We start from the raw sequence: 26,062 nt of genomic DNA, 5'->3' as shown, positions 1-26,062 counted from the left end.
AAACCCAAAGTGGGTTTTTCTGCTTGGTTTTGGGGTTCAAGTCAAATGAATTAAAAATATTTTAGACACACTTTTTTTTTTTTTTTTAACTTAATGGATGGGTTTGAATACAGTTCTGTCAGTTAGAATTGTTTGCTGTGTGCAAGAAACAAAGCCAGCGTCACGGAGCGCACGTTTCTTCGGTCGTCAGGTCAACCAGCCTGGGTAGGTGGTCCTGAGCTGTGTGGTGGTCCGGGCTCCATCAGCTCAGCTCCAGGGTGTAGATCCAGGGAGTAGCAGGAGGGGGCAGAGGGTGAGGAGGGGCAGGCTTCTGCTCATCCGCGAAGTTCCAGCCGCGTCTCGCCTGCCAGCGCCCGGGGAGGGCAGGCAGGGAAAGAGTGTCGGGGTGCGCGATGAGCCGCCTCCGCTGCAGCAGGTTTGTAAGGCTGATCATGCTTTAGATGTGCTGAGGGTGGGTTGGGGCTGGAGCGGAGCCGCTCAAATCTGAGCCTCCGTAGTAGGTAGAACCCAGCAGGCAGGGAAGGGGACCTCTCAGCCTGTCCCGGGGTCTCCTTCTGCCAAGCGAGGCCCCTGACCCCCTGAGCCAGCTTCGGTCTCCGAGGCTGGACAGCGAGCAAGTAAATGACATAGCTGCTCTTGAAGGTCTGTTTTAGTTCTTCCGTGCCATTTAAAGGGCATCCAATGCACGGTTTTCTGTGGAGCTAGACATGAATTCCTTATTTGTAATTATTTGAATCTTCTGTTTAAAAATTGTTTTATATTTACTCCTTGATTTAGATTAAACCTAGCTGTGTCTGTGTCTTTAACCTAAAGAATGGTAGCTTTTAATGTTGTAATTCTATTATGCTATCATAATTTTTTTTTTCATTTTTAACTGTGGTAAAATACACACAACATAAAATTTACTATCATAACTATTTCTAAGTGTGCAGTTGAATAGTCTTAAGTACATTCACCATTCACATTGTTGTGCAGGATCTTTCTTTTTGAGGGGAGGTATATGACTATTCTGTAGCAGACTTTGTACCTCTGTACCTCTCATGAAGATAGTCGTGACTATGGGTAGTTTTGGATCAGGAAATGATATTTGGCAGTTATATTACACGTACTTTCAATTGTGGCTTTTTTGTGAAAACTTTGAAAATTGAGACATATTTTACACATAGTGAAATACACACATTTTAAGTGTCCAGTTTGATAGGGTTTTGATGATGAAGACATTTATCTCAATCAAGATATAGAACCTTGTATTCAGAGGGTTGGGTTTTTTTGTTTGTTTGTTTGGTTTTTTGTTGACATGGGATGTCACAGCAGGAAGGGATTTTAGTGACCATACCAACTCAGTCTTTTTTTGTGTGAAGATAATTGTTCTTTAAATTTTTTTTTTAAATTTTTGGTCTTTGGTCTTTCTTTTTTAATTTTTGAGTCTTTGTTGCTGTGCATGGGCTTTCTCTAGTTACAGTGAGCAGGGCCCACTCCTTGTATGGTGTGGTGGCTTCAGCCGTCGTGGTGCACGAGCTTAGTTGCTCCATGGCGTGGGGGATCCTCCCGGACCAGGGGCCAAACCCGAGTCTCCTGCACTGGCAGGCATATTCTTAACCACTGGACCACAGGGAAAGTCCCAGCTCAGTCTTGATTGACAGATGAGGAGACCAGAAACTGAAACGAGGTTTTTGGCCGAGATGTTTAACCCAAACTTAGGTGTCAGTTATGATGAAAGCAGGATCTTTTATCTGGCTTCTTAGTGCTTTATTTCTACTGGTCTGTTCCTTGGTGTCTTAATTTTCCTTCCTGTGTTTCTGTCTCAGTGGGAGAAACTGAAAACTCTACTTTTGCAGGTGATCAAGTGAGATTCTTGTGCTGGGGGTGGGGGGCACCCTTGCCCTTTCTTCAGCTACTTGTTACAGGTTATATGGTGAATAGGTCATTACTGGGAATGAATGACCAGGCACGTGCATTTCACTGGAAGAAATTTTTGGCGTGGTTTCTGTCTGTTGCCTATAGGTGGCACTATTTCCTGGTGTAAGAACAAGAAGGAACACTAGACCTTGAGGTGCGGGAGTGTTTCCGCATTCCTTTCTGATGGGAGGTTGACTGGTGGTGGGTGTCAGTCACACCGTTAACCTCTGACTCTCATTGGGGCTGTAGTGCCCGGCGTGGGAGCAGTCCTGCTGGTGTCTGCTGACTCGGCCTGGGGAGCCCATCCGCTGGAAGCTCTTTGGTCGGCTATGGCTGGGCTCCACTGGGTTCTTAGTAGATGACTGTGGAATCAGGGACTTCGGGAGATTCACTCAGGCCCTCCCCCAAGCACGGATGTTCTAAACTTTACTTTCTTTCTGGTAAGGAGGGACAGACGATTATCTCGTTGCCTGAGAGCTGCCTGCTCACCACGGACACAGTGATAAGAAGCTACTTAGGGGCGTACATTGCTAAGTAAGTGACCGCTCACCAGCTCATCTGGCGCGAGTGTTTCTCCTTTCAAGTTTATATCGTCAGCAAGTATGTCAGCTAAGACACAGTCCCTTAGGACCCAGTCCCTTCTTATGGCTGGTATATGTCAGAAGTGATGTGAAAAGTTGATTCTATGAAGTTGGCTCTTAATTCATGGTAAATTGCATTTTCAAGGTTTTTGATAGGCTGCTTGGGAAGTGGATTTGAATTCTGAGCTGACCTTACCAAAAAATGAGGATTAAGTGGGAGCATAGACATAACACACCATAACTGAATGCCTTGACTCACAGCACTCCACACCTCTTCCACTGTTGTAGGTCTTGACAAATGTTATTTATGCTTTTATTTTTATCGTTACTGTACTTGCTTGAATTCTGCTTCAGCTATGAAGAGCTGTTGACGATATGAAGGAGCTGGTTAGATTTGGCATAGAAGAGAAGAGGCCAACATAGGAGCTGAAGACTGTTTTCTGGCTTATGTTATAAGGGCGTCTCTCTTCCTTTTGGGTGGGTTTTCCAGGACAGATTGAGGAAGGTCCTCAGCATAAGAGGTTTCTAAATGATAAAGAAAGAAAAATTGTGTTGTTTCTCAGCCCACGGTAAGCCCCTCTGGCTTACTTTTTGTAAGAAGGCTGATATATTTTCATGAGCCTGAGTAGAGGCAAGGATGCTCTTGGTATTAACATTTTCTGTATGCTTCTGGAGTTTTGAGTAGAATGCACGGTCATATAGGAACCTGAACTTTGAAGGATTAATGAAAACTTTTCTAAGTACACCCATGCCACATGAGCTCTTTTTATTGGTAATAAACAAAAATACTGCAGTATATAATTTGCAATAGAATGGGTGAGTTTAAGACCAAAAACTTCAGAACTGTACAGGTATATAATGAGCTTATTCATTTTTCTGCCTGGGTTATTATTGCACAATAGAACTTTCTGCAGTGATAGAAATGTTTCATGTTGAGTTCTCCTGTATGGTAGCCACATATGGCCGACGAGCACTTGGAATGTGGCTCCTATGACTGGGGAATTGAATTTTCAATATTATTTAACTAAAAAGCAAGAATTGGAATAGCTACTGGTGCCCAGCGGGTACTGTGTCGAATGGGGAACGTCTAAGTTCTTTCTATCAATTGCTCCCCATCTCCCCCAATTTTATATCCTTACTAAAGTGGAACAAGTGAAATTCCAGCAACAGCTTTGAAACTGGAGAAAAGAGTTGGAAGCAAAGAGGTCTTTGCAGAAAGTAATCTCTTGCAAACAAAGCTGGAACTCAGGTCACCGAGCCAGTTCTTGCGTGCCTGTGGCTTGTTCATGGCCTTTGTACTGGGGTGTGGTCCCGGGAGGAGGCCGTTGAGGAAGGAAGACCCTCTCTTGGATGCATTCAGTGAACATGGAGTGTACTCACCACTTGGCCACAGCCCCTCTGGAAGCAGAACTAAGCCCTCAGATGTCTGCATCTCTTGCTTATTCCATATTTTGAATGAAAGTAACTCCTCCAATCTGGATTTTCATTTTAAAAGGTGGCAGCCTCCTCCATCTCCTCTGTTGGCTCTGTGCACCTTTTTAGTGTCAGAGAAGCATGCTGGGGATCGGTCTCCCTGGAAGCCTTACCTGGAGGTTTTACCAAAGGCCTACACCTGCCCAGTTTGTTTGGAGCCAGAAGTGGTGAATCTTCTTCCCAACCCTTTGAAAACAAAGGCCTGGGAGCAGAGAAGCCATGTGCAGGAGTTCTTTTCTTCTTCTCGAGGCTTTTTCTCCTCCCTGCAGCCTCTGTTTTCTGAGGCCATTGAGACCATCTTTAGCTACCGCGCCCTGCGGTGGGCCTGGTGCACCGTCAACACCAGGGCTGTGTACATGAAGCGCCCGCCGCAGCTGTGCCTTTCCCCGGAGCCAGACACCTGCGCACTCGCCCCCTACCTGGATCTGCTGAACCACAGCCCTGACGTCCAGGTGAGACATCCACTGGGGGACCCGGGTTCAGTTTCAACAGGGCCGTGTAGAACCTGCGACCGGAGTAGTGAGCAGAGCCCCAGGGAACGGTGCAGCTGGTCAGCCTCCCTGCCGTCAGGTCTGGTAGGCTCCTGTCTTTCCTCCTGACCCTGTCTCCCCATCCTGGCATCCTTTTCGTTTGCCCCATTTCCCGACTCTGCTCTCCAGACCCACAGAGCCTGGTGCTGTGTCCCCTGGAGGGTCTAAACAAGCAGCTCCCCAGGGAGCAGCATCTTTCATCCTTTCAGACCTGGGACCAAAGCCTCACTTGCTTTCCTGTCTCTTTCCCTTCCACACTTGGTGGCATCGCTCTCAGGGTTTAGCTGTGATCGCTGAGGGTCTTGCTCCTTTCCCTTGGAGCTCTGCAGCCTTAGAGGACAGGGCTTTTACCTTGCACTTGGAGTAACCGCAGTGCTTAGCACAGGGCCTGGCATGGAGGCGGTGTTCAGCCAACAGTTTCTGACTGGATGGATGTTTGTGGGAAATCGAGAAGGGATCCCACTTTGGGAGTCAGCTAGAGACCTCTTCATCCCCAGGCTTCTGCCCTCTCCTAAAGGAGATGATTATATCCCCAGTGGAGTGAGATCGAGGCAAACCAAAGAGGCTGAAGTTCAGATGTGGCATTTTTTTCTTCATGTGGGTACATTCTGTGCTGAGGACTTGAAAGCTGCATCTAGCTTAAATGAATATAACCAGTTAATCTTTTTGGTTTTCTGCTTTGCTTTAAGAGACATGTTTTGCAATTTGTTTTTTTTCTAGGTAAAAGCAGCATTTAATGAGGAAACTCGCTGTTATGAAATTAGAACGGCTACACGCTGTGGCAAACACAAGGAGGTTTTCATCTGCTACGGCCCCCACGATAACCACCGCCTGCTCCTGGAGTACGGATTTGTCTCTGTCAGCAATCCTCACGCTTGTGTTTATGTCTCAAAAGGTTGGAACTGACTTTGGTTTTATCACTAAGATAATTGGATTCCCTGCCACCAGTCTGGTTCTTTTTTTTATAAAAATGACAAAACCTTAAAATGTGTAAGAGTTACTTTCTCCTAGGTAGGGCTACCCTAATTCTTATTGACCACGTCATTTCAGTGTTGAAGTAAAAGCAACATAGCTTTGATCCATATTGAGGTTAAGAACTGAGAAAAGTTTTATTGCGTTAGGTCAGACAGTAGAATGAAAGCAAAGGAAAACTCCTAGGGAAATAGAGTACCTGTAGATGACAAGAAATGGGAATTTTGTACTGAGACATGGTCAGTAAAGATAGATCAGTGGGGCACTTGACTGCCATGGCGGTCCAGTGGCTAAGAATTTGCCTTGCAATGCCAGGGACTGTACAGGTTCGATCCCTGATTGGGGAACTAAGATCCCACCTGCTGCAGGGCAACTAGGCCTGCGTGCCACACCTAAAGACCCCGCATGACACACTGAAGATGCTGTGTGCCACAACCAAGACTTTGTGCAGCTCAATAAGTAAATGAATACTGAAGAAAGAATGGAAGCACTCTAAAAAATAAAGTGCAGGATGAGAGAGTTCCAAGTAAAAAGGACTTACGAAACACCCATTGTGTGTAATCACACTGCACCAATCACAGGATAAATATGTTACACACAGCCCTTGTTTGAAGGGGTTTAAGGCCATGAAAAAAAATGGATTCCGTTTGTGTTCTTTTGTTACTTAGCATCGTAATCATATTTTAAAAATACTTTACGTATTAAAGTTGTAAAAATTCCAAATATAGTATTAAAAATAATACATGGAAGGCTGATTTATTCCCCCTTCCCTTCAAGCAGCAGAGAAGCAGTTTTCTAGGCGCTGAAGAAATGGCTGGAGGTTTACTGAGTATATAATTTGAAGTAATTTTAATATAAGTTCTAGTGGAAATAGAAACTTGGTCAAAGTGCTACCACTCCATCCTCTAGCTAAAGTAATAATGCCTTTTTTCAAAAAGAAATAGAACAGCAAAAACTGGGTCTTGCTGGGTCTCTTAGAAAGCTAGCTTTGAGACTAGCATTGTATTATCAGAATAACTTTTAATATTGATGACCATGCAGTATCGATTTGTTAAATACTTTGAACAAAATTTACACTTTATTTTTGCATGTAAGAAAAAATAAAAAGAAATTTTATAAAAAAAAAAAGAAAAATCCTTCAGTATCCTATTATCCCAAAAAGCTTTGTTAATTTTTACATTATCATTTTCAGTTGTTTTATGATTATAATCACTAATATCCAGATAGTTTTGAATTCTGAGTTTTAAAAACCTGAAGCCTGGAAACATTTCCTCCTGATTGTCTAGAGCCTGTGCTTCAGTGGGTGTGGCTTCCCACTGGTCCTGTCATGTCTTCATTCCCCGATTTTGTGGGTTGCTTTGCTTTGTGGGAGCAGGAGCTGAGGTAGTGGATGTTTTGTCTGCTGTCTGGTAATTCTTGTAGCCTTTCAAGGGTTAAGTTGTGACCTCATTGAGTTGGACCAAAAGACTAGATTTTTTTTTTTTATGTGAAAGAGGTAAAATTGTTTACATGTGTCTTAATTACTGATGGGATGGAAAGTAAGCTGAGAAGGGTCTTCCTTTTTGCCTGAATTTTATGCTCTACATCAGCCTGATTTCTTTTTTTTTTTTTTTTAATGCAGATATACTTGTTAAATATCTTCCATCCACTGCTAAACAGATGAACAAAAAGATTTCCATTTTGGAGGATCATGACTTCATAGAGTAAGTGTTTCTCTCGAAATTTTTTCTTTAGGAAATCTTGATGAAAAATTAAGAGTTCAGGTTTTGAAAGGTGCGAGAGGCCTCCTGGCTCAGATCTGGTGACAGACAGCTATTTATTGAGCTCTTACTGTATATAGTACATTGTGCTTGATGTGTGGTGGGGCACACAAAGAGGGGAAGATACTTGTCAAGAGACTTTTCTGGGGACCTGAGATAGGAACTTGACGTCTTAAATGATTGTATGTACTGACTGGTGGCCCTGTGTGCTTGTTGCTGACATGTGGTCAGGCAGCGTGGCATTACTCCTGCAAGCCAGCCTGGCCGTCAGTCACCCAGCAACCGGGTGCAGGCTCTTGGGATGGGAGGTGCTGAGGTGATTCCACACCAAATGGGATAAACTGGGTTTGAGACCTTCCCTTCTCTCCCTTGCAGATTTTCTTCTTTAGATAAAACTGAGTTCTCAATAGTCCAGCAGCAGAGTGAGGGACAGCTAGCTGTGATGCCACCGTTGGTTCGATCCTCAGGATAACCCAGACTTTTCTCCATCCGTCTCACTGTGGCCTCCTCACTCAGCTTCAGCTTCTTACCTGATCAGAAGAGCTTTCTCCTTAAGCATTTGCAGGCCCACTTTTCTCTTCTGTCTTTATGACTAAGACTACTGGCTGCACCACGTTGAACGGCCCCTTTAAAAAAGTGTGTGGCCCTTGAGCCATTTACTGGGGTGTAATGAAGTGTCACAGTGAGATTTGTCATTTTTAAAACTTAATTTTACGGTTAGGGTTAGTTTGTATGGGAGTGTAGTTGATTTACACTGTTGAATTAGTTTCCTGTGCAGGACACAAGATTCAGTGATCGATGCATGCACCTGTCCTTTTTCTGCTTTAGGAATCTGACTTTTGGATGGGATGGACCGTCATGGCGGTTGCTCACAGCTCTAAAGTTGTTATGTCTGGAAGCTGAAGAATTGTAAGTCCCCTGTCTGTTGGTCACCAGCTGCCGCTACAGTTTGGACATAACTGGGGCTTTTGGTTTGGCCGACACTCAAACGCCCCATTTCAGAGAAAGAAATGCCCTTGCATTACTGGGGCTGCTTATTTTTCGTGTGGGCTTCCCAGGTGGCGCTAGTGGTAAGGAGCCCACCTGCCAATGCAGGAGATCGTAAGGGACGCGGATTCAATCCCAGGGTCCGGAAGATCCCCTGGAGGAGGGCATGACAACCCACTCCAGTGTTCTTGCCTGGAGAATCCCATGGACCGAGGAGCCTGGTGGGCTACAGACCATGGGGTCGCGAAGAGTCAGACACGACTGAAGCGACTTAGCACGCACAGTCTTTGTGTAAGTTGCCCCACGTGGGGAATGTCTAGCTTTCTACGGTTTCTGGAAGTGTCTGGTTTTAGAGTCACAATCTGAGTGCATGGTCCTGAGAACTGGCCTCTCCTCAGATATTTCTACCCCCGCGTCCCGGGTGACCTGCAGTTCGCTGTTCAGGGTGAACACTTCAGAAAGTGTGCGCACTGACGCTGGTCACAGGAGAGTCTCTTGAGTAGGGAGGTTTTTCCCCAGAAGCAGACAGGGCTCCGGAGCGCGGGCCCCCGGTTCCGTCTTGAGGGCAGACCCCGACTCCCGCTGAGGAGAGGCCTGGGTCTCTCCGGAGGGCAGGCGGGTAGAGGAGCCCCCGCTGGAGCCGCGCGTCCAGGCTGGGTCCTCAGCACTCCCGAGAGGCTGCCCGCCCTCCCCTTAGCCAGAGGGAGTCGGGAGGAATAATGTCCACTACTCAGCAGAAGCTCAGCTGAGGGAAACCGGAGTGACCACATCCTGGAGGTGGCGGAGCCCATCCTTGAGCTGTGGGAGGGAGTCGGTACGTCAGCGCCGAGACGTAGCCCCCAGCTCGGCGCCCGGAAGCGGCTGGCGCTCCTTCCGTCACGCCTGCGACGTTCCTGTTCGCGACGTTGCCTACGTTTCCGTAGGGACTCTGGGAGGGAAAAACTCCCTTTGGGTCTCCATGCCAGAAATCGTGCGTATTTCTTCTTAGCAGAGGCTGAATTCTGTATCCGACACACTTCCTTCATCTTGTTGCTTGCTAGAACACTCAGGCAACTTAATCTGTGGTCCGTCTAAGTGTGCCGGATTTTAAGGCATGCGAGTCATCACAGACTCATCCCTGAGTCTTCATCTCATTTTTCCTCCCCGTGTCTTTCCTTTGTCTTGTTTTGCCCATCCATTTGTCTTCCATTTCATTTTATCTCATGTGTACCCACCACGTAAGTTTCTTTGCATCTTCCTTGGAAAAAGGTACGAGTGCCTTTTCAAGACGTTAACCTCGGGTTAAAAAAAGCAACTGGGTGTTTCCCAGGGGTCCTGCTGAGGCCTCTTTGCTTCCCTTGGAGTTCTTTTTTTTTTAATCTAAAATTATTTATTTAACTATTGGCTGTTCTGGGTCTCCGTTGCTGCAGTTGAGGAGAGCAGGGGTTGCTCTTTCTAGTTGAGGTGCATGGACTTCTCATCGGGGTGGCTTCTCTTGTTGCAGAGCACGGGTTCTAGGGCCCTCGGGTTTGTATAGTTGTGGTGCACGGTCTCAGTAGTTGTTGTTATGCTCCGAGCCCATATCTCCAAACCGACCGACAGAGCAAGTCCCCCACAGTAATGCAAAAACAAGAAGGGAGTTTATCTCTAGCGCGCTAGGGCTCAAGTCTCATCCCACACAAGGGAATCCGACAAGAGCCCCGAACAAAGGAGTATGGTGGCTTATATACAGGCAGTTCTTTGTCTCAGTTACAGGAGTAGCTGGCGTTACATGATTGGCCAGGCAGGATGAGCGCATATCCTGTCTCTTTCTGGTAAACATGACTCAGGTCCTAGAGACCGTCGTTTGGTCCCTAACATTCCCTCCCTGTCCTTAGATCATATAGAGGAATCTTCCTCTCGGTCCTGAGACACAGTTTGATATTGTTGTCGAAGCACAAACAGCTGTACTGTATTTATGCATTCCTTTACAAAGTCTATAAGTCTATTGATAATACATGGGCCAAAGGTAAGCATCAGAAGTATTAGCAGGGGTCCCAGCAAGGTGGAGATTAGGGTGGTCAGCCAAGGCGATTGTTGAAACCAAGATTTAAACCATCCCTGATGAGCCTCACTTTCTTGTTTACGTTGGGCTAGTCCTTTTTTTACTTTGGCCATAGATTTTCTAACTGTTTCTGTATGATCCGCATAGAAACAGCACTCTTTTCCTAGGGCAGCACAGAGTCCCCCTTGTTGCAGAAAGAGCAGATCTAATCTCCTCCTGTTTGCTTTTTTCTGGATTGAACCTTATTCTGACTTGTGCATAATTGTAACATTTACAGCTAAAAGTTGAATCTCCGAGGACCCTAGGGAGGGGCTTGGCGAATGAAAAATTAAGTAAATCTCGATTTTCTACTTCTCAGCACCGAGGTCCGTCATTAGAAGTAACACAATCCCAAGTTTTACAATGAGTCTTGTGCCCCGCCACAGGTCTTCCAGTCATGCCTGGGTGCGCCTGGGCATGCCCAGAACCCTTGTTCTCAGAGATAACCCCTAGCCCAAGGCACATTTACCATCGGCTTAAGGTCAAAGTATAAGTCTGGCCACTATGTGTTTGGTGGATGTATTGCGGTAGTGGAGTTTAGCACCTCTCGTGTTAGTCCATTTTGCAGCTTCCCGGTGATTTTGACGGGTTGATGCGGGTTCACGCTGGCAACTCCGGAGCAGAGTAACTGGGTCATCTATAAGAGGGCCCAGTCGAGTTGTCCTGGTCCTGTTGGCGCCTTCGAAGCTTTAGCCTCAAGGGGTTGGACGGGTGCAGAGATGCTTCCCATTTTTTTTTAGCGTCTTCTTGCTCTGCTGAAGCAGCTGGGCGTACGTGGTTGCAATGCACCCAAGGCCCGATACCGTCAACCTTTAGGGCAGTTGGGGTGGTAAGAAGAACAACATAAGGACCCTTCCATTTGGGTTCTAGTGCCTTGGTTTGGTGCCTTTTGACCCATACCCAGTCTCCTGGGCCAATGTCATGTGAGGGAATAGTTCCCTTATTTTGACCCACGTGTATTTTCCGGAGCAGTTTTCAGACACGAGAGTGCACCTTGCTTAAGGCCATCAAGGCCTCTTGGAGTTGCCCCAACGTGGGAGGCAGTAGTTTTTTTCCTTCAAATATTGGACATACAGGGGGAGGTCTCCCATACAGAATCTCAAATGGGGTCAGATTAAGTTGATAAGGAGTATTACGCGCACGGAAGAGGGCGAAGGGAAGGAGGGTCACCCAGTCCCCGCCAGTCTCTATAGCCAATTTAGTTAAAGTTTCTTTTAGAGTCTGATTCATTTTTTCTACTTGCCCTGAGCTCTGTGGACTGTATTCACAATGTAACTTCCATTTAGTCCCCAGGGCTAGGACAAGGCTCTGAAATATTCGACTCACAAAAGCAGGTCCATTATCAGAGCCGATGGTCACTGGCAGGCCAAACCTGGGAACTATTTTTTTTTAATCTTTTTTTTTTTTTTGCCACTATCATCACGGTTTTTCCCTTTGTAGGAAAAGCTTCCACCCACCCTGAGAAGGTATCCACCAACACTAACAAGTACCGGTAACCATACTTGCCTGGCCTTACCTCGGTGAAATCTATTTCCCAGTGTTGCCCTGGTCCTTCTCCCCGATACCTCAGTCCTGCATGTAGTCCTTTTCCTGACCTCATCTGTTGACACGCCTTACAAGCATGCACTATGTTCTTTACAGTTGTTTGGTGCCGGGGAAATCGCAGGCGCGCAGTTTGAAAGAGCATCAGAGTCTTCTTTTTTCCCAGATGAGTAGACAAGTGCAAATGCTCACATAGTTGCCGTCCCAACTGAGCAGGGAGTATCAAGTAGCCGTCTGAGTCTCGGTACCATCTATCTTTATCTTTTTGAAGGTTGGTGTGTTTTTGGATCCAAGCAAAGTCTGTGGATGAATACTCAGGGGTTGGGGGCAGAGTTCCCATACCTGGAGGTGGAAGTCCGATCGCCAACACAGGGGTGATGAAATCTTCATCAGCTACTTTTTGAGCTGCCAGGTCTGTGGCATGATTTCCTCGTGCCGTGGGGCTGTCACCCTTCTGATGTCCAGGTATGTGTACTATTGACACAGCCCGAGGCATCTGTACAGCCTCTAAAAGTCTACGGATTTTAGGCAAGTTTTTAATTTTTTTTTTTTTTTTAGCTGTCAAAAACCCCCGTTCCCGATATATTGGGCCCTGGATGTGTACCGTGTCAAAAGCATAGCGACTGTCAGTGAAAATAGTTATTTTTTTTTCTTTGGCTCTCTCTAATGCTTGAATCAGGGCAATTAACTCTGCCTTTTGTGCTGAGGTATCCGGGGAAGGGCCTCTGCCCATATCGTCTGTCCAGAGTAATCTACTATTGCGGCTCCCGCCCCTCTCTGTCCATCTTTTACATAACTGCTGCCGTCGGTGAACCATTTTAGCTCACTGTTATCCAGTGGAGTATCGGTTAAGTCCTTTCGCATTGTTGTTACCCCGGCCAGTATCTCATCACAATCATGGAGGGGGCTGTTTTTCTCCGGATTGGGCAAAAGAGTGGCCAGCTTTAGAGTGCAGGGCGTTTGGAAATGAATCCGTGGGGTGTCAAGTAGCAAGGCCTGGTAGTGCGTCAAGCGGGCATTAGAAATCTATTTACCTGGGGGTTGCTTTAAAACTCTCTCTATGGCATGAGGAGTGTAGACCAAGAGTCTCTGTCCATAAGTCAGTTTCTCAGCATTGTGGACTAAGAGCGCGGTGGCCGCAGTGATACGGAGGCAAGGTGGTCATCCGGCTGCCACTGGGTCCAGTCTCTTGGAAAGGTAAGCTACAGGTCGCTTTTATGGTCGCCATCTCTGTGTTAGTACCCCTTTTTTTATCCCCCGCTTTTCATCTACAAATAATTGGAAAGGCTTAGGTGGATCAGGGAGGGCAAGGGCAGGAGCTTCTAGCAAGGCTCGCCTGAGCTCTTGGAAGGCCTCTTTTATTGGCTCAGTCCATTTTCAGTCTTTGTTTTTTTTTTTTGGTCCCCCCATATAGGGGTCTGGCCTTTTTTGTAAACCCCAAGATCCATAACCGGCAATATCCCACCGTTTCCAGAAATTTTCTCACTTGTCTAGGGCTAGCCGGCTCAGGGATCTGGAGGATGGTTTTTTTCATAGTCTGTGTTAGCCACCTCTGGCCCTGTTTTATCTTATAACCGAGGTATGTAACCTCTTGCTTGACAATCTGGGCCTTTTTGGCACTAGCCCGGTAACCTAAAGTCCCCAAGGTTTGGAGAAGGTCATCTGTTGCCTCTTGGCACTCTTTTTCTGTAGCCGCCGCCAGCATAAGGTCATCAACATATTGTAATAAAACAATGGTAGGGTGTTCAACCCGATACTCACGGAGGTCTTCGCCCAGGGCCTCATTAAATAACGTGGGCGAGTTTTTGAAACCCTGTGGTAAGCGAGTCCCTGTCAGCTGCACAGGGGTCTGACCACCGTCTTCCTGCCATTCGAAGGCAAAGATCTCTTGGCTTGCGGGGGCAAGAGGCAAGCTGAAAAAGGCATCTTTTAAATCTAAAACAGTGTACCAAATGTAGTTTGGAGGCAAGTTGCTTAGCAATGTATAAGGGTTAGGAACCATAGGATGAATATCATTCACCCATTTGTTGACTTTTCATAGATCCTGAACCGGTCTAAAATCAGTTCCCCCAGGCTTTTTCACAGGCAACAGGGGAGTGTTCCATGGGGACCGGCACCTTTTCAGGACCCCAGCATCTATGAGGCGTTGTATAGGAGGAGTAATTCCTTGTCGAGCCTCTTGACTCATGGGATACTGTCGTACCCTCACCGGGGAAGCACTGGCTTTCAGTTCCACAATGATAGGGGGCCTCTGTTTGGCTAGTCCCATTTCTGCAGTTTTAGCCCAGGCCTGAGGGTATCTTTGAACCCATGGTTGTACTTTGGGGCTTATTGTCGCTGGGGCCTCTGGCAAGTAGAGTCTGTATTTATCTTTTAATGCCAGACACAGGACCTGAAGAGGATGCCCGGTCCCATCTAAAACTGACACTTGTCCGTGGTCGAAATGAATTTGGGCATTTACTTTAGACAGTAAATCCCTTCCCCAACATGGGTGCTGGACACTCAGGTATCACCAGAAAAGAATGGGTTACCTGGTGGGCCCCCGAGTTCACATGCCGTTTTGTAGTCCATCCATATCGTTTAGTCCCGGTTGCTCCCTGCACCCAGCTACTTTTTTTAGACATGGGTGTATCTTTTTGGTTTAAGACTGAGTATTGGGCTCCCGTGTCCACCATGAAGCCAACCGGTTTCCCCTCCACATTTATAGTTACCCAGGACTCGGGGAGGGGCTTTGAGCCCTGACCCCCCTAGTCGCTATCCTCACCCGCGTAGAGGATATGACTGTCTGGAGAGGGAGTCTCGTTCTTGGGGTTCTTGGGCCCCTCTTAGATTTTTTGGGGGGCATTTATTTTTCCAATGTCCAAACTCTTTACAAAACGCACATTGGTTTTTTTCAAGCTTACGCCTTGTCATTTTTTTTTTTTAGTTTTTGAGTCCAATTTTTTCCCCTTTTTGGAACCTGTTTTTGTTTTTAACCCCAGCAAAAAATATCTGGGCCAGCTCTTTTTGATTTTTACGGTTTTCTTCAGCTCTAAATTTTCTTTTTTTTTTTCCTAATGCGGTCCTCTCTCTCTTCTGGGGTCTCTCTATGATTAAAAACTCTCTCGGCTGCCCTCACTAGATCTTGCAAGGATTGTTCATTTAACCTCTCTATCTTTTTTAACTTTTTTTTTTAATATCGGGGGCTGCTTGATTTACAAATGCTAACATAATTGCCGCTCGTGACTCATCTGCCTGTGGGTCTATAGGGGTATACTGTCTAAAAGCTTTCATTATCCTTTTCAGGAAGGCTGCTGGGCTCTCATTTGGCTGTTGTCTCACTGATTTATTTTGGCCAAATTAGTTGGCTTTCTGGTGGCCCCTCTAAGGCCAGCCATGAGAGTCTGACGGTACACTCGGAGACGCTCCTTACCTTCAGCGCGTTTGAAGTCCCAGTTGGATCCCACCAAGGGGAACCCCTCCTCAATGAGGTTAGGCTGTACTGTGGGCCTCCCATCCACCCCTGGCACATTTTTCCGGGCTTTTGACAGGATCCGTTAGTGCTCCTCTGTAGTAAAAAGTACCTGTAACAGTTGCTGACAATCATCTCAAGTGGGATTGTGAGTAAACAGGATAGACTCTAAAAGATCAATAAGACCCTGCGGTTTTTCAGAGAAGGAGGGAGTCTGGGTTTTCCAATTGTACAAATCACTAGTGGAGAAGGGCCAATACTGATATGTCCATTTTCTACCCTCTCTGGCTGGCCCCGCCCGGACCGGAAACACATGAATGGTGGAGGAGGGAACCTCCTGGTCTTTTTCTGCTATGCCGGCCTTTTTTTTTTTTTTTTTTTTTTTTGCCTTTTTCCGAGTTCCCTAGGTGGGGCCCCTTTTTCTGGGAGGAGCTGAAGGCTTGGTTCTCTTTTTGGCTTCTCCCGATGAAACCTGTGGAACCTGTGGAAGCAAGGGCGGGGAAGAGGGAAGGGAAGTGAGGGGCTGAAAAACAAAAGGTTTTAGCCAGGCCAGGGGGTTTTCCACCAGGTCCTGTCTAAAATGTAGGGAGTTTGGTCTGGCTGGGTGTCCTGAAGGGTAGGGGGTGAGCACCTTCTCTCTGACCGCTTGAATAGTAGGCAGGCTGAAGGTGCCTTCTTGTGGCCAGCTGACATCAAAAGCAGGCCACTCGGCAGAACAAAAAGTTACTAACTTGCTTTTTTTCACCAGCAATGATAGATTCTGTGCTCTAGACTTGAAATCAGAGAAGTGGTTAATCATAAGAGATAAAGGAGTAGAAGTTGTTTGTCCCATGATCACAGAAAAGTACACTGGGAGCCAACAGAGCACACAAAGAGCAACGCAGACACCACAAATAGACAAACAGAGAACAAACACAAGGTGGCCCCCGACAATGCACTCAGTCTTACCTGCAGGATGTTCACAGAGCCAGCCGCCTCCCCAGCACGAAACTGGGCCCCGGCCTTATGCTGGCTTAATCCAGTAACCAGAGCCAGCTGCCTCCTCAGCATGAAACCAGGCCCTGGCCTTACGCTGACTTAATCCAGTAACCAGAGCCAGCTGCCTCCCCAGCATGAAACTAGGCCCCAGCCTTACGCTGACTTAATCCAGTAACCAGAGCCAGCTGCCTCCTCAGCATGAAACCATGCCCCGGCCTTACGCTGACTTAATCCAGTAACCAGAGCCAGCTGCCTCCCCAGCACAAAACCAGGCCCCGGCCTTACGCTGACTTGCCTCTGCACTTTATAGCCAGATGCCTCCCCAGTATGATACCCGGCCTCGGACTTAATCTGGGCTTCTGCAACGTTAGCACCGGTGCTCAGAGCTCTTATCTCCTAACGAGGTTACTCCCTTCTACCAGGAGAGTTGTCCTCCCCGGCGGGATGGAGATCCCGGACGAGCCCCCAAATGTTATGCTCCGAGCCCGTATCTCCAAACCGACTGACAGAGCAAGTCCACCACAGTAATGCAAAAACAAGAAGGGAGTTTATCTCTAGCGCGCTAGGGCTCAAGTCTCATCCCACACAAGGGAATCCGACAAGAGCCCCAAACAAAGGAGTATGGCGGCTTATATACAGGCAGTTCTTTGCCTCAGTTACAGGAGTAGCTGGCGTTACATGATTGGCCAGGCAGGATGAGCGCATATCCTGTCTCTTTCTGGTAAACATGACTCAGGTCCTAGAGACCATCGTTTGGTCCCTAACAGTTGTGACTCGGGTGCTAGAGCGTGGGCTCAGTAGTTGTGCTACACAGGCATAGCTGCCTAGAGGCACGTGGGATCTTCCCAGCCCTGGGATCGAACCTATGTCCCCTGCATTGTCAGGCGGATTCTTAATTCCTGGACCACCAGGGAAGCCCTCCCTTGGAGTTCTTTCTGACTGGAGCGGTGTGGCAGAGGAAGCGTGCGTTTGGGATTGTGCCTGACTGGTGTTTGCACACTTATTTCTGCCTCTCACTAGCTCTCTCACTTAGGCTCAGTTCTTCACTGTTCCGGATTCTCAGTTTCTTTTTGTCTAAAAGGTGGGGATAATAATGCTTTCTTTGCTGGGCAGTCGTGTGGGTTAAAACAGATAGCCGTTAAAACAGCCCAGCGCAAAGGAATGTCTTTTCTTCTTTGCTCCCCCTCTCTCCCTCCCCTCCCTCCTTTCCTAAGAACCCTTCTGCTCCTGAGGTTGTCACCGTCGTCTCTAAAGCTAGAGACGTCTGAGACTTTATACGCTGTGGCTTGGGGGCTGTGGGGAATTTCTCATCGACTTCTGTGCCCTGCATTCAGAAGGTGCAGTCCTCGCCTGCCTCTTCCTCCTCGGCCGAGTCGACATCCACATTCTCCGCATCCAGACCTGTCCTCCACCCCGCTTCCTTCCTCTTTGTGTCGATTTTGGCCTGGCCCCCTCCTGCTCGGCGTCTTGCCTACCCGGGCACAGCAGCACTGTTGTGCCTGCAGAAAGTTGTTCCCATCAGCCCATGGAGTCCCTGTTCCTACAGACTTTCTTGTATAAATTGGCATGACCTCCATGATGAAAAAGACTTCATGGTAGATTCTGCTTTTCCATCTGTAGAGCACTTGACTTTCTGAAACACGTCCTGTGTTGTGTTTGTCTTTTTTTTTTTTTTTTAAAGGAGATGCTGTTATTTGAAGAAAACAAAACCCGCCGCCTTTACTCCTTACTCTGTGGTCTTCTGGCTGTGGGCTTGCCTTCTCGTCTGTCCTCTGTTCCCTCCCTGTGGTCGGTGGCCGTGGCTCCGCTTGCTTGTGAGCCAAAGGACTGTGATGCTAGAAAACTCAGCCCCTTGCTTCTCATCCCCAGGGTTCCTTCCATCTTGTCTGCTGTGTCTGCTTCAGCACAGGACCTGCACGTTGGCAGGAGGTTTGAGGGAATGCGCTGATGGAATGAGTTTTATTATGTTTTTGGAAAAATAGGACAAGTGTTGTGTTGAAGTGGAAAAAGCCTTTATTTCTGAGAACCAGCTGAAATGACCTTCTTGAACGTTTTTGCTTCTAGTATGTGCTGGAAAAAAGTACTTCTTGGGGAAATAATTTCTGATACAAATGAGAAGACAAGTTTGGACGTAGCCCAGAAAATATGCTGTTATTTCATAGAGGAGACTCATGCTGTGCTTCGAAAGGTATGATTCTAGAATATCTCATTCTTAAGTGTTTTGATTGAGAAGTTGTTTTGTACTTGTTGGATAGGAATAGTCCACCTTATTGGGGTGCTGTTAATGCCTTAATAAATAAACACTGACGTAATCTGTGTTTTTGACTATTAACATGTGTTTATACTGTTTAGTGGGCTTCCCAGGTGGCCCTAGTTTTAGAACCCACCTGCCAGTGCAGGAGATGTAAGAGACACGGGTTCAACCCGTGGGTGGGGAAGATCCCTGGAGAAGGGCCTGGCAACCCACTCCCATATTCTTCCCATGGACAGAGGAGCCTAGCAGGCTACAGTTCATAGGGTCACAGAGTCGGACATGACTGAGCGACTTAGCACACAGCACACAGACACCTTTTAGTAGGTAAATTAGTGCATGAATTCTTTTTCATAGATTTTTAAGGTACTTTTTCCCCGTTTGTGTAGTGAATGTTTTAATTAAATGAGGGTTCAGCTCATTTGAATGAAAACATTACTGGGATTAATAAATGATTTTATTGAACCTTGGAGACATTGTGTTGCATGAAATAAACCAGGACATGAAAAGACAGATACTGCATGATTCAAATTAAATGAGAAGTCTAGTATTCCAGACTAGAGGTTCCCAGGGATTTGGGGAGGGGGAAGTGGGGAGTTAATGTTTAATGGGTGCGGTTTCTGTTTGGGAAGATGCAAAAGTCCTGGAGATTGATGGTGGCTGTGGTTTCACAACACTGTGACTGTACTTAGTGCCACTGAATTGCACATTTAAAACCAGTCAGAGTCTTAAATCTTAGCTGTATTTTACTACACTAAAAAAAAAAAAAATTTAAAAATAACTTGCAGGTTTCTCGCATGAAGGATGAAGTGGCTTTGATGAACCAGTTGACTTTGGTAGAAACACTGCGGACGGAAGAGCTGAAGATTCTCCAGGCCTCTGCCAAGGCCCTGACCGCCTTGCAGACAGCTTTTACGTAACGCACTTCACCAAGTGCGTAAGGTCACCTCCTCTGGTGGGTGTGGCTTCTTTAAACATTTTTAAACTCAGGTTTATTTTATATGGACTCACTGAGAGTCAACGAAGAGTTTCTATTAAACAGTTATCTGCTCAGTCCCATCCTTCTGCTTCTGTCTGTCTGTAGGGGCAAGTGGTGGCTGCTTGGGGACGTGGAGGCGCTCTGCACAGGCCAGGTGGTTCCAGGGGACCCTGGAGCTGTCGGTGCCAGCAGCCCTTCTTATGCCCTCGGGGTAACTTGCAGTCAGTCCTGGAGGAAGAGTCTGAGCAAAGTGTGACCTGGAATAGGGAGGGGAGGCTTGGACGGGGCCAGGGTCGGCCCGGGGCTCCGTGTGTGGTAACAAGAGGCTGTGCTGCTTTATGCTCAGAGCCCCCCACCACCCCCTCACCATTCTGGCTTTTGAAGTGGGGTTGTGGGGGTCGCACAGCCCTCCCAGGTCTTGGCCGCCTTGAGCTGGAGTGACTCACTTTGAGTTTTTCACCCTTGATTGCACATTTGAAAATGAGGTTGTTGGACTGGGATGGGGAAGGTGGTTTCCCTGTGCTGCCACCGAGCAGTGGGGTGGAGGAGCTGGCGCAGGGTGCTCCCCCTCCTTCCCCCTTTCCCTCTCCCCTCCTCCTCTCCCCTCCCCTTCTCCAGTCTTCCCTCTATTTACAGCTTTTTTCCAGAATGTGTTGAATTTCTGCTCAGCCCGTGTCCTCCCTTCGCCATCCTTTGTGTGTCAGTTCCTCCATCGTGTCCAACTCTGTGTGACCCCATGGACTGCAGTCCACCAGGCTCCTCTGTCGATGGGATTCTCCAGGCGAGAAGAATACTGGAGTGGGTGGCCATTCCCTTCTCCGGGGGATCTTCCTGACCCAGGGGTTGAACCCGGGTCTCCTACAACACAGACAGATTCTTTGCCATTTGAGCCACCAGGGAAGCCCATTGTTTGCGGTGGGGTTTTGACTCTTCTGCTGCTTTTCTTCGTTGTAATAGGGGTGTTGCGAGGAATCAGAGATCAAGTTTTGTGCTTGGGGCTCACCCCACACAGCTCTTTAAGGTCTGCTCCCGGGATCTTCCCTCTGCAGCTCTCCCTGGGGGTCCCGGCCCCACCCAGCACAGCCCAGCCTCAGTGGGGCCCTCTGCTTGGTTCTGGGACTCTGAGTAGGGAGACTGACCTAGGGCAAAATGGGCATGCTTTAGCCTTAATCCTTACCAAACAGTATTTCTTAGCCTTTTTAGGACTGGGGTAGGAAGGGGACGTATTTCCTCCTCAGGCCTCGGCAGTCTTCGGTCTCAGGGAGCCCTGGATAAGTCAGAGGAGGGGGGACATGCAGAGAAGCTGGGGTCCTGAGGTTGGGGAGGGACGCTACCCACCTCTGCCACCACTGTGCCAGGCACCTTGGGAGTCAGCGTTAGAAATAAAACATCTTCGCTGTTGTATCGTGAACCCCTTTCCCTGTTCATAGATGTTGGTGTTGAGTTTGTTTTTAATAGCTGCAGCATGTTTCAGGACACGCTCTACCATGCATTTGCCAACTTTTTCTGTAAAATTGTAAATATTTCTGTGAAATAGTAAATAGTTAAGCTTTTGAGGCATTTGTCTAAGCTGTAGGACACAGCAGTCATAGACGGTGTGCAGACAGAAATGCATGGTGTGTCCTGGTGAAGCTTGATTCACCACTCAGGCCACGGGGCGCGGTGCACTGACCCTGCGCTGCACCATCATTTATTTTCCTGTTCCATCTTTATGGACATTTAGGACCTAAATATGTTAATTCTTGGGCTTCCCAAGTGGGTAAAGAACCTGCCTGCCAGTGCAGGAGACATAAAAGATGTGGGTTTGATCCCTGAGTTGGGAAGACCCCCCTGGAGATGGGAATGGCAACCCACGCCAGTATTCTTGCCCGTGGACAGAGGAGCCTGGTGGGCTGCAGTCCATGGGGTCGCAAGGAGTTGGACCCGACTGAGTGAGTGAGCGCACGCATGTTAATTCCTGCTGGTAGATGCTTTACACCTTTTGAAACTAAAGCCTCCCCTTGACAAGAAAAACTTGATAGACCCATGTGGTAATTGTGTGCTTTCGTTGTCCGTCATTAGAAAAAATGGACAGTGACAAGAAATAACCACTCAAACATTTGCAAATGAGAACTGTTTCATCATCTGCAACAGATCCACCCTTGTTTGAAAAGAAAACAGTAGTCTAATAGGAACCTCCTGGGGACACAGGGACCTCTCCTCAATCCTCTGTACTGACTATTACAGGAAAAGAATCTTAAAAAAAAGAATATATATATGTGTGCATGTATGCTTGTCACTGGTTTGCTTTGCTGTACAGCAGGAACCAACATGACATTGTAAACCAGCTATACTCCAATGAAAAGTAATTGAAAAAACCCCAATATTATAAGACTCTCAGTTTGCAGGTGATGCTTGGCGTGTAAATGTATTCCGACCCCTTGCAAGAGTGGCTCCTGTGGACAGTGCGGCCCACAGGGTGGATCGCAGGCAGGCCACGCACCACCTCCCTGGGCTCGACTGTGCTGGGCTCCGTGAGGGCCTCAGCAGGTGGGTCTCCTACCAGCGGTGCTGTCTGGGCCTTTCTCTCACTCACTGCCCCTCCCCTGTCGCTATTTCCCTCCTGCCCACCCCCCTTTTTTTTCTCTTTCCTAGACCTTGGGCTGGCCTCAGGTTCCTGACACACCCGCCCTTGTTGGTGTCTGGTTCCAGAGTTTGTGGCTGGTAAAGCTCCAGCTGCTGACTGGCCCTAGGGGACAGGTGTCCAAAGGTTAAGGATGGTTCGAGACGTTGCTCGAATCTTTCAAGCTAGACGTAGAGGAGGCTTGCCTCAGACCAGGGCACTTTGCTGCTGCTTGAAGGTGAGACTGGGAATGACCTTTCAGGAAACCAGGGCTGTGATTCCCTGAAGACGGCTTTTGTCGAAGCACCTGGACACCCCCTCGAAGGAGCCGTTGGCACAGAAGTGAGGGGTTTATTTTAGCCCCTCGGTTGGTAAACAGCAGCTACATTCTGTGATAGATTAGCATAAGTTTCCTGAGGAGGAAGAATAACAAAACCTACTCTGGTTTATCAGCTGATGTTTGAATGTAGAGCTTTGTCAGGAATGCACCGTGTGAGTTTACTGGAAAAGAGCTTTGTTTTGCAGATGCAGGAGGTCACGTGTGAGTTACAGGGAACGAGATTAGGAGGAAGGCCTGGTGTTCTTTTCTATATCCCTGCCAGGGTACCACGCACAGCAGTGTCGTTGCACCACAGGCAGCAAAGCAGTGTGCCACACACCGGTGTCGCCTACAGTAATGTCATACTAGACACTGCAGTGCAGCGCACCACACACACACACACACACACACACACCGGTGTCACCTACGATAATGTCATACTAGACACTGCAGCGCACCACACACACACACACACAGACACACACACACACACCGGTGTCGCCTACGATAATGTCATACTAGACACTGCAGCGCACCACACACACACACACACACACACACACACACCGGTGTCGCCGCGCCAGTAATGTCATACTAGACACTGCAGCGCACCACACACACACACACACACAATAATGTCATACTAGACACTGCAGCGCACCACACACACACACACACACACACACACACACTGGTGTCGCCTACGATAATGTCATACTAGACACTGCAGTGCAGCGCACCACACACACACACCGGTGTGACTGTACCACAGGAAATGCCGTACCACATACTACAATGCAGTGTGCCACACACACCAGTGTCATCGTATCACATACAATAATGTGACACCACACACAGCAATGCAGTGTGCCACACACACACACCGGTGTGACTGCACCACAGACAGCAATGCAGTGTGCCGTGCACACGAGTGTGGTCCCCAGGGAACAGTGTGGTGTGCCCTGTACAGCAGTGCCATCTGCTCTCTCCAGGACTGTTCCCTCTCACCTTGCCGAGGACATTTCTGTCTTTTATCATTCTGTTGTAACCTTTCCTTGAGGAGTTGGTTTCTTGTTTAATTTCCTTCTGTTCCATGTAGTTTTAACACTACGCTATGACTAAATTAAAAATGAAACTGCTCACAAAAGTAGAGTACGGTTTAGTAAAAATGTAAGTGTGCTGCTTTACACCCTCTAGCACAGCAGTGTTAAGGGTGGGTAGCAACAGGTGTGGAGGATGTGGAGAAGCCGGGACCTCGTACGCTGCTGGTGGAAAGGAAAGGGGTGGAGACCCAACACTTCCCCTTTTAGGTACATACCCAAGAGAATTGGGAACGTATGTCTATGTCAAAGCATGAGCATGAATATTCGTAGTAGCCCCCAACCCAAATGTCCGTCAGTGGATGAATGGATGAACAAAGGCGGCCTGCCCGTCAAGCAGAACGTTACTCACCATAGAAGTGGGGAAGCACTGACACGCAGGCCACATGGATGGACCTTAACATCATGCTGAAGAGAAGAATCCAGCCACAAGTCTCAAGGTGGAGGGCAGTTCCCTGGTTGCTCACTCCGTAAAGAATCTGCCTTCCATGCAGAAGACCCAGGTTTGATCCCTGGGTCAGGAAGATCCCCTGGAGAAGGGAATGGCAACCCACTCCAGTATTCTTGTCTGGAAAATCCCATGGACAGAGGAGCCTGGAGGGCTACGGTCCATGGGGTCGCAAGAGTTTGACACAACGTAGTGACTAAACCAGCACCTAGAGGTGGAAAGTCACTAGTGATTGAAGGCGGGGGCAGAGTCCTGGAGGGATTGGAGGGCGACAGCCAAGAGTGCGGGGTTCCTTTCTGCAGTGATGAAAATATTCTAAAATTGATTGTGGTGATCATTGCACAACTAAATATACTAAAACCCCTTGAATTATAAACTTTAAATGGGTGAATTGTATGGCATGTAAGCTATCTATTTCAATAAAACTACTTTTAAAAATGTAGGGTTAGGGACTTCCCTGGCAGTCCACTGGTTAAGCGTCCGCCTGCCAATGCAGGGGGCACACTTTGGATCCTTGGTCTGGGAGGATCCCACGTGCCAGGGGACGACTAAGCCTGTGCATCACAGTGACTGAGGCCTGCTCTGCAACGGGAGAAGCCGCAGCATCCCAGCTGGAGCTGTGGGCAGCCCGTGGGCAGCAATGCAGACCCAGCACAGTCAATACATATATATATAGGCTTAGTACTGGCTGGAAGATTCTGTCCGTCTTTTCATGCCTAGCTAACACTTTTTCACAGGCCGGACTGTGTGCGTGCTAAGTTGCTTCAGTCCTATCTGACTCTTTGAGGCCCCATGGACTGTAGCCTGCCAGGCTCCCCTGCCCATAGCATTTTCCAGGCCAGAATACTGGAGTGGGTTGCCATTTCCTTCTCCAGGGGACGTTCCCGACCCATCTCTCCCATCTCCTGCGTTGACAGGCGGGTTCTTTACCACTAGAGCCACCTGGGAAGCCAGGCCTAGAGCCTGTCAAGCTGAGGATGATGGTGACCCCCTGGCAGTGTTAGGCCCTGTGCCCTGTGTGTGACATTTACCAGCCTCTTTAATCCTTAAAACCATCTGTGAGGTAATACCTTCCTGGTTTTGTAAATCTGGAAGCGGAAGTTCAGAGAGGTCACAGCTGGGGTCACACAGCTAGGAGTCCCTCCACCCCCGCCCTCCTAAGGTTCCTGCTGCACGACTGTTGGTGAGACGCAGGCTGGCTTCCGTGGGCACCTCCCCTCGCCCGATCAGAACCTCCTGCAAGCCAAGTGCAGCTGGAATGGTCTCCCTGGGACGAACACTGGGATGGCTGGGTCCTGCGGTTCTGCCGTTGAGCACCTTCCCTCCTGGCTTGGACCACCACTTCCCCTTGACAGAGAGCCCTGAATACAAGAAAGCTCAGACCAGAGCCCCTGATTTCACACTGACCCCAAGAGGGTGTGTTACGAGCCACATTTTCTAGAAAACCTGGGCTTCCCCGGTGGCTCAGTGGAAAAGAATCCGCCTACCAATGCAGGAAATGGAGGCGATGCGGGTTCCACCCCTGGGTCGGGAAGATCCCCTGGAGGAGGAGGAAATGGCAACCCCACTCCAGTATTCTTGCCTAGAGAATTCCATGGACAGAGGAGCCTGGCGGGCTATGGTCCATGGGAATCGCAAAGAGCTGGACACGACTGAACACGGCACAGCTTCGTCTACGGAAAAGGAAACAGGCTCTGCGGAGAGTAGGATCGTGACAGAGGACAGGTTAGCGAGGGGTGATGTGCCCTCCGTCACAGGCAGGCAGGGCCTTTATGAGGCTCATGTTTGTCAGCACAGGTCCCCCAACTCACGTCAGGAACAGTCAGGGGGCAGGAGCCCAGCCCAAACCCACTGAGTCGGTCTCGAGGGGACCAGGGGTTGCGGTTCCATGAATGTGTATTTGCTGAGCCCCTGGGGGATTTCAGGGGGTGTTGGCTGCAAAGTGCTAACCTTGAGACACCAGAGGAGGCCTGTGCCCTTAACCCTGAGCCCTGGTCTTCCCAGGGTTTCCTGCAGTTTTCATTCTATGGACTCCTGATGTGAAGTGTTGGGCGGTGAAGTTGCTCAGTCGTGTCTGACTTTTTGCGATCCCATGGACTGTAGCCTACCAGTCTCCTCCATGCATGGG

At 48.2% G+C, this 26,062-nt stretch overlaps 1 protein-coding gene across 15 annotated transcripts in view; it reads left to right on the top strand.

The window, feature by feature from the left end:
- The window catches only part of SETD4 (SET domain containing 4), a 29,607-nt gene extending 10,062 nt beyond the window's left edge, over window positions 1-19,545 (top strand). For 6 of the 15 annotated variants that reach the window (XM_060406369.1, XM_060406381.1, XM_060406367.1 and 3 more), the window contains exons 5-11: window positions 2,345-2,433; window positions 3,625-4,405; window positions 5,204-5,378; window positions 7,077-7,158; window positions 8,044-8,124; window positions 18,300-18,423; window positions 19,275-19,545. In XM_060406369.1, coding sequence (XP_060262352.1) covers window positions 2,345-2,433; window positions 3,625-4,405; window positions 5,204-5,378; window positions 7,077-7,158; window positions 8,044-8,124; window positions 18,300-18,423; window positions 19,275-19,406 — 1,464 coding nt within the window. In that variant the 3' untranslated portion in view covers window positions 19,407-19,545. Of the gene's footprint in view, window positions 1-2,344; window positions 2,434-3,624; window positions 4,406-5,203; window positions 5,379-7,076; window positions 7,159-8,043; window positions 8,125-8,310; window positions 8,583-18,299; window positions 18,424-19,274 lie in introns of those variants that run through there. The other 9 variants (XM_042238250.2, XM_042238279.2, XM_042238260.2 and 6 more) reach the window with 5 other exon arrangements.
- Window positions 19,546-26,062: the final 6,517 nt, after the last annotated feature.

This window comes from Ovis aries, chromosome 1, assembly GCF_016772045.2.
Source record: "Ovis aries strain OAR_USU_Benz2616 breed Rambouillet chromosome 1, ARS-UI_Ramb_v3.0, whole genome shotgun sequence".
In the NCBI taxonomy this organism is placed as follows: domain Eukaryota; kingdom Metazoa; phylum Chordata; class Mammalia; order Artiodactyla; family Bovidae; genus Ovis; species Ovis aries.
This window is presented reverse-complemented; position numbering and strand designations above follow the sequence as displayed.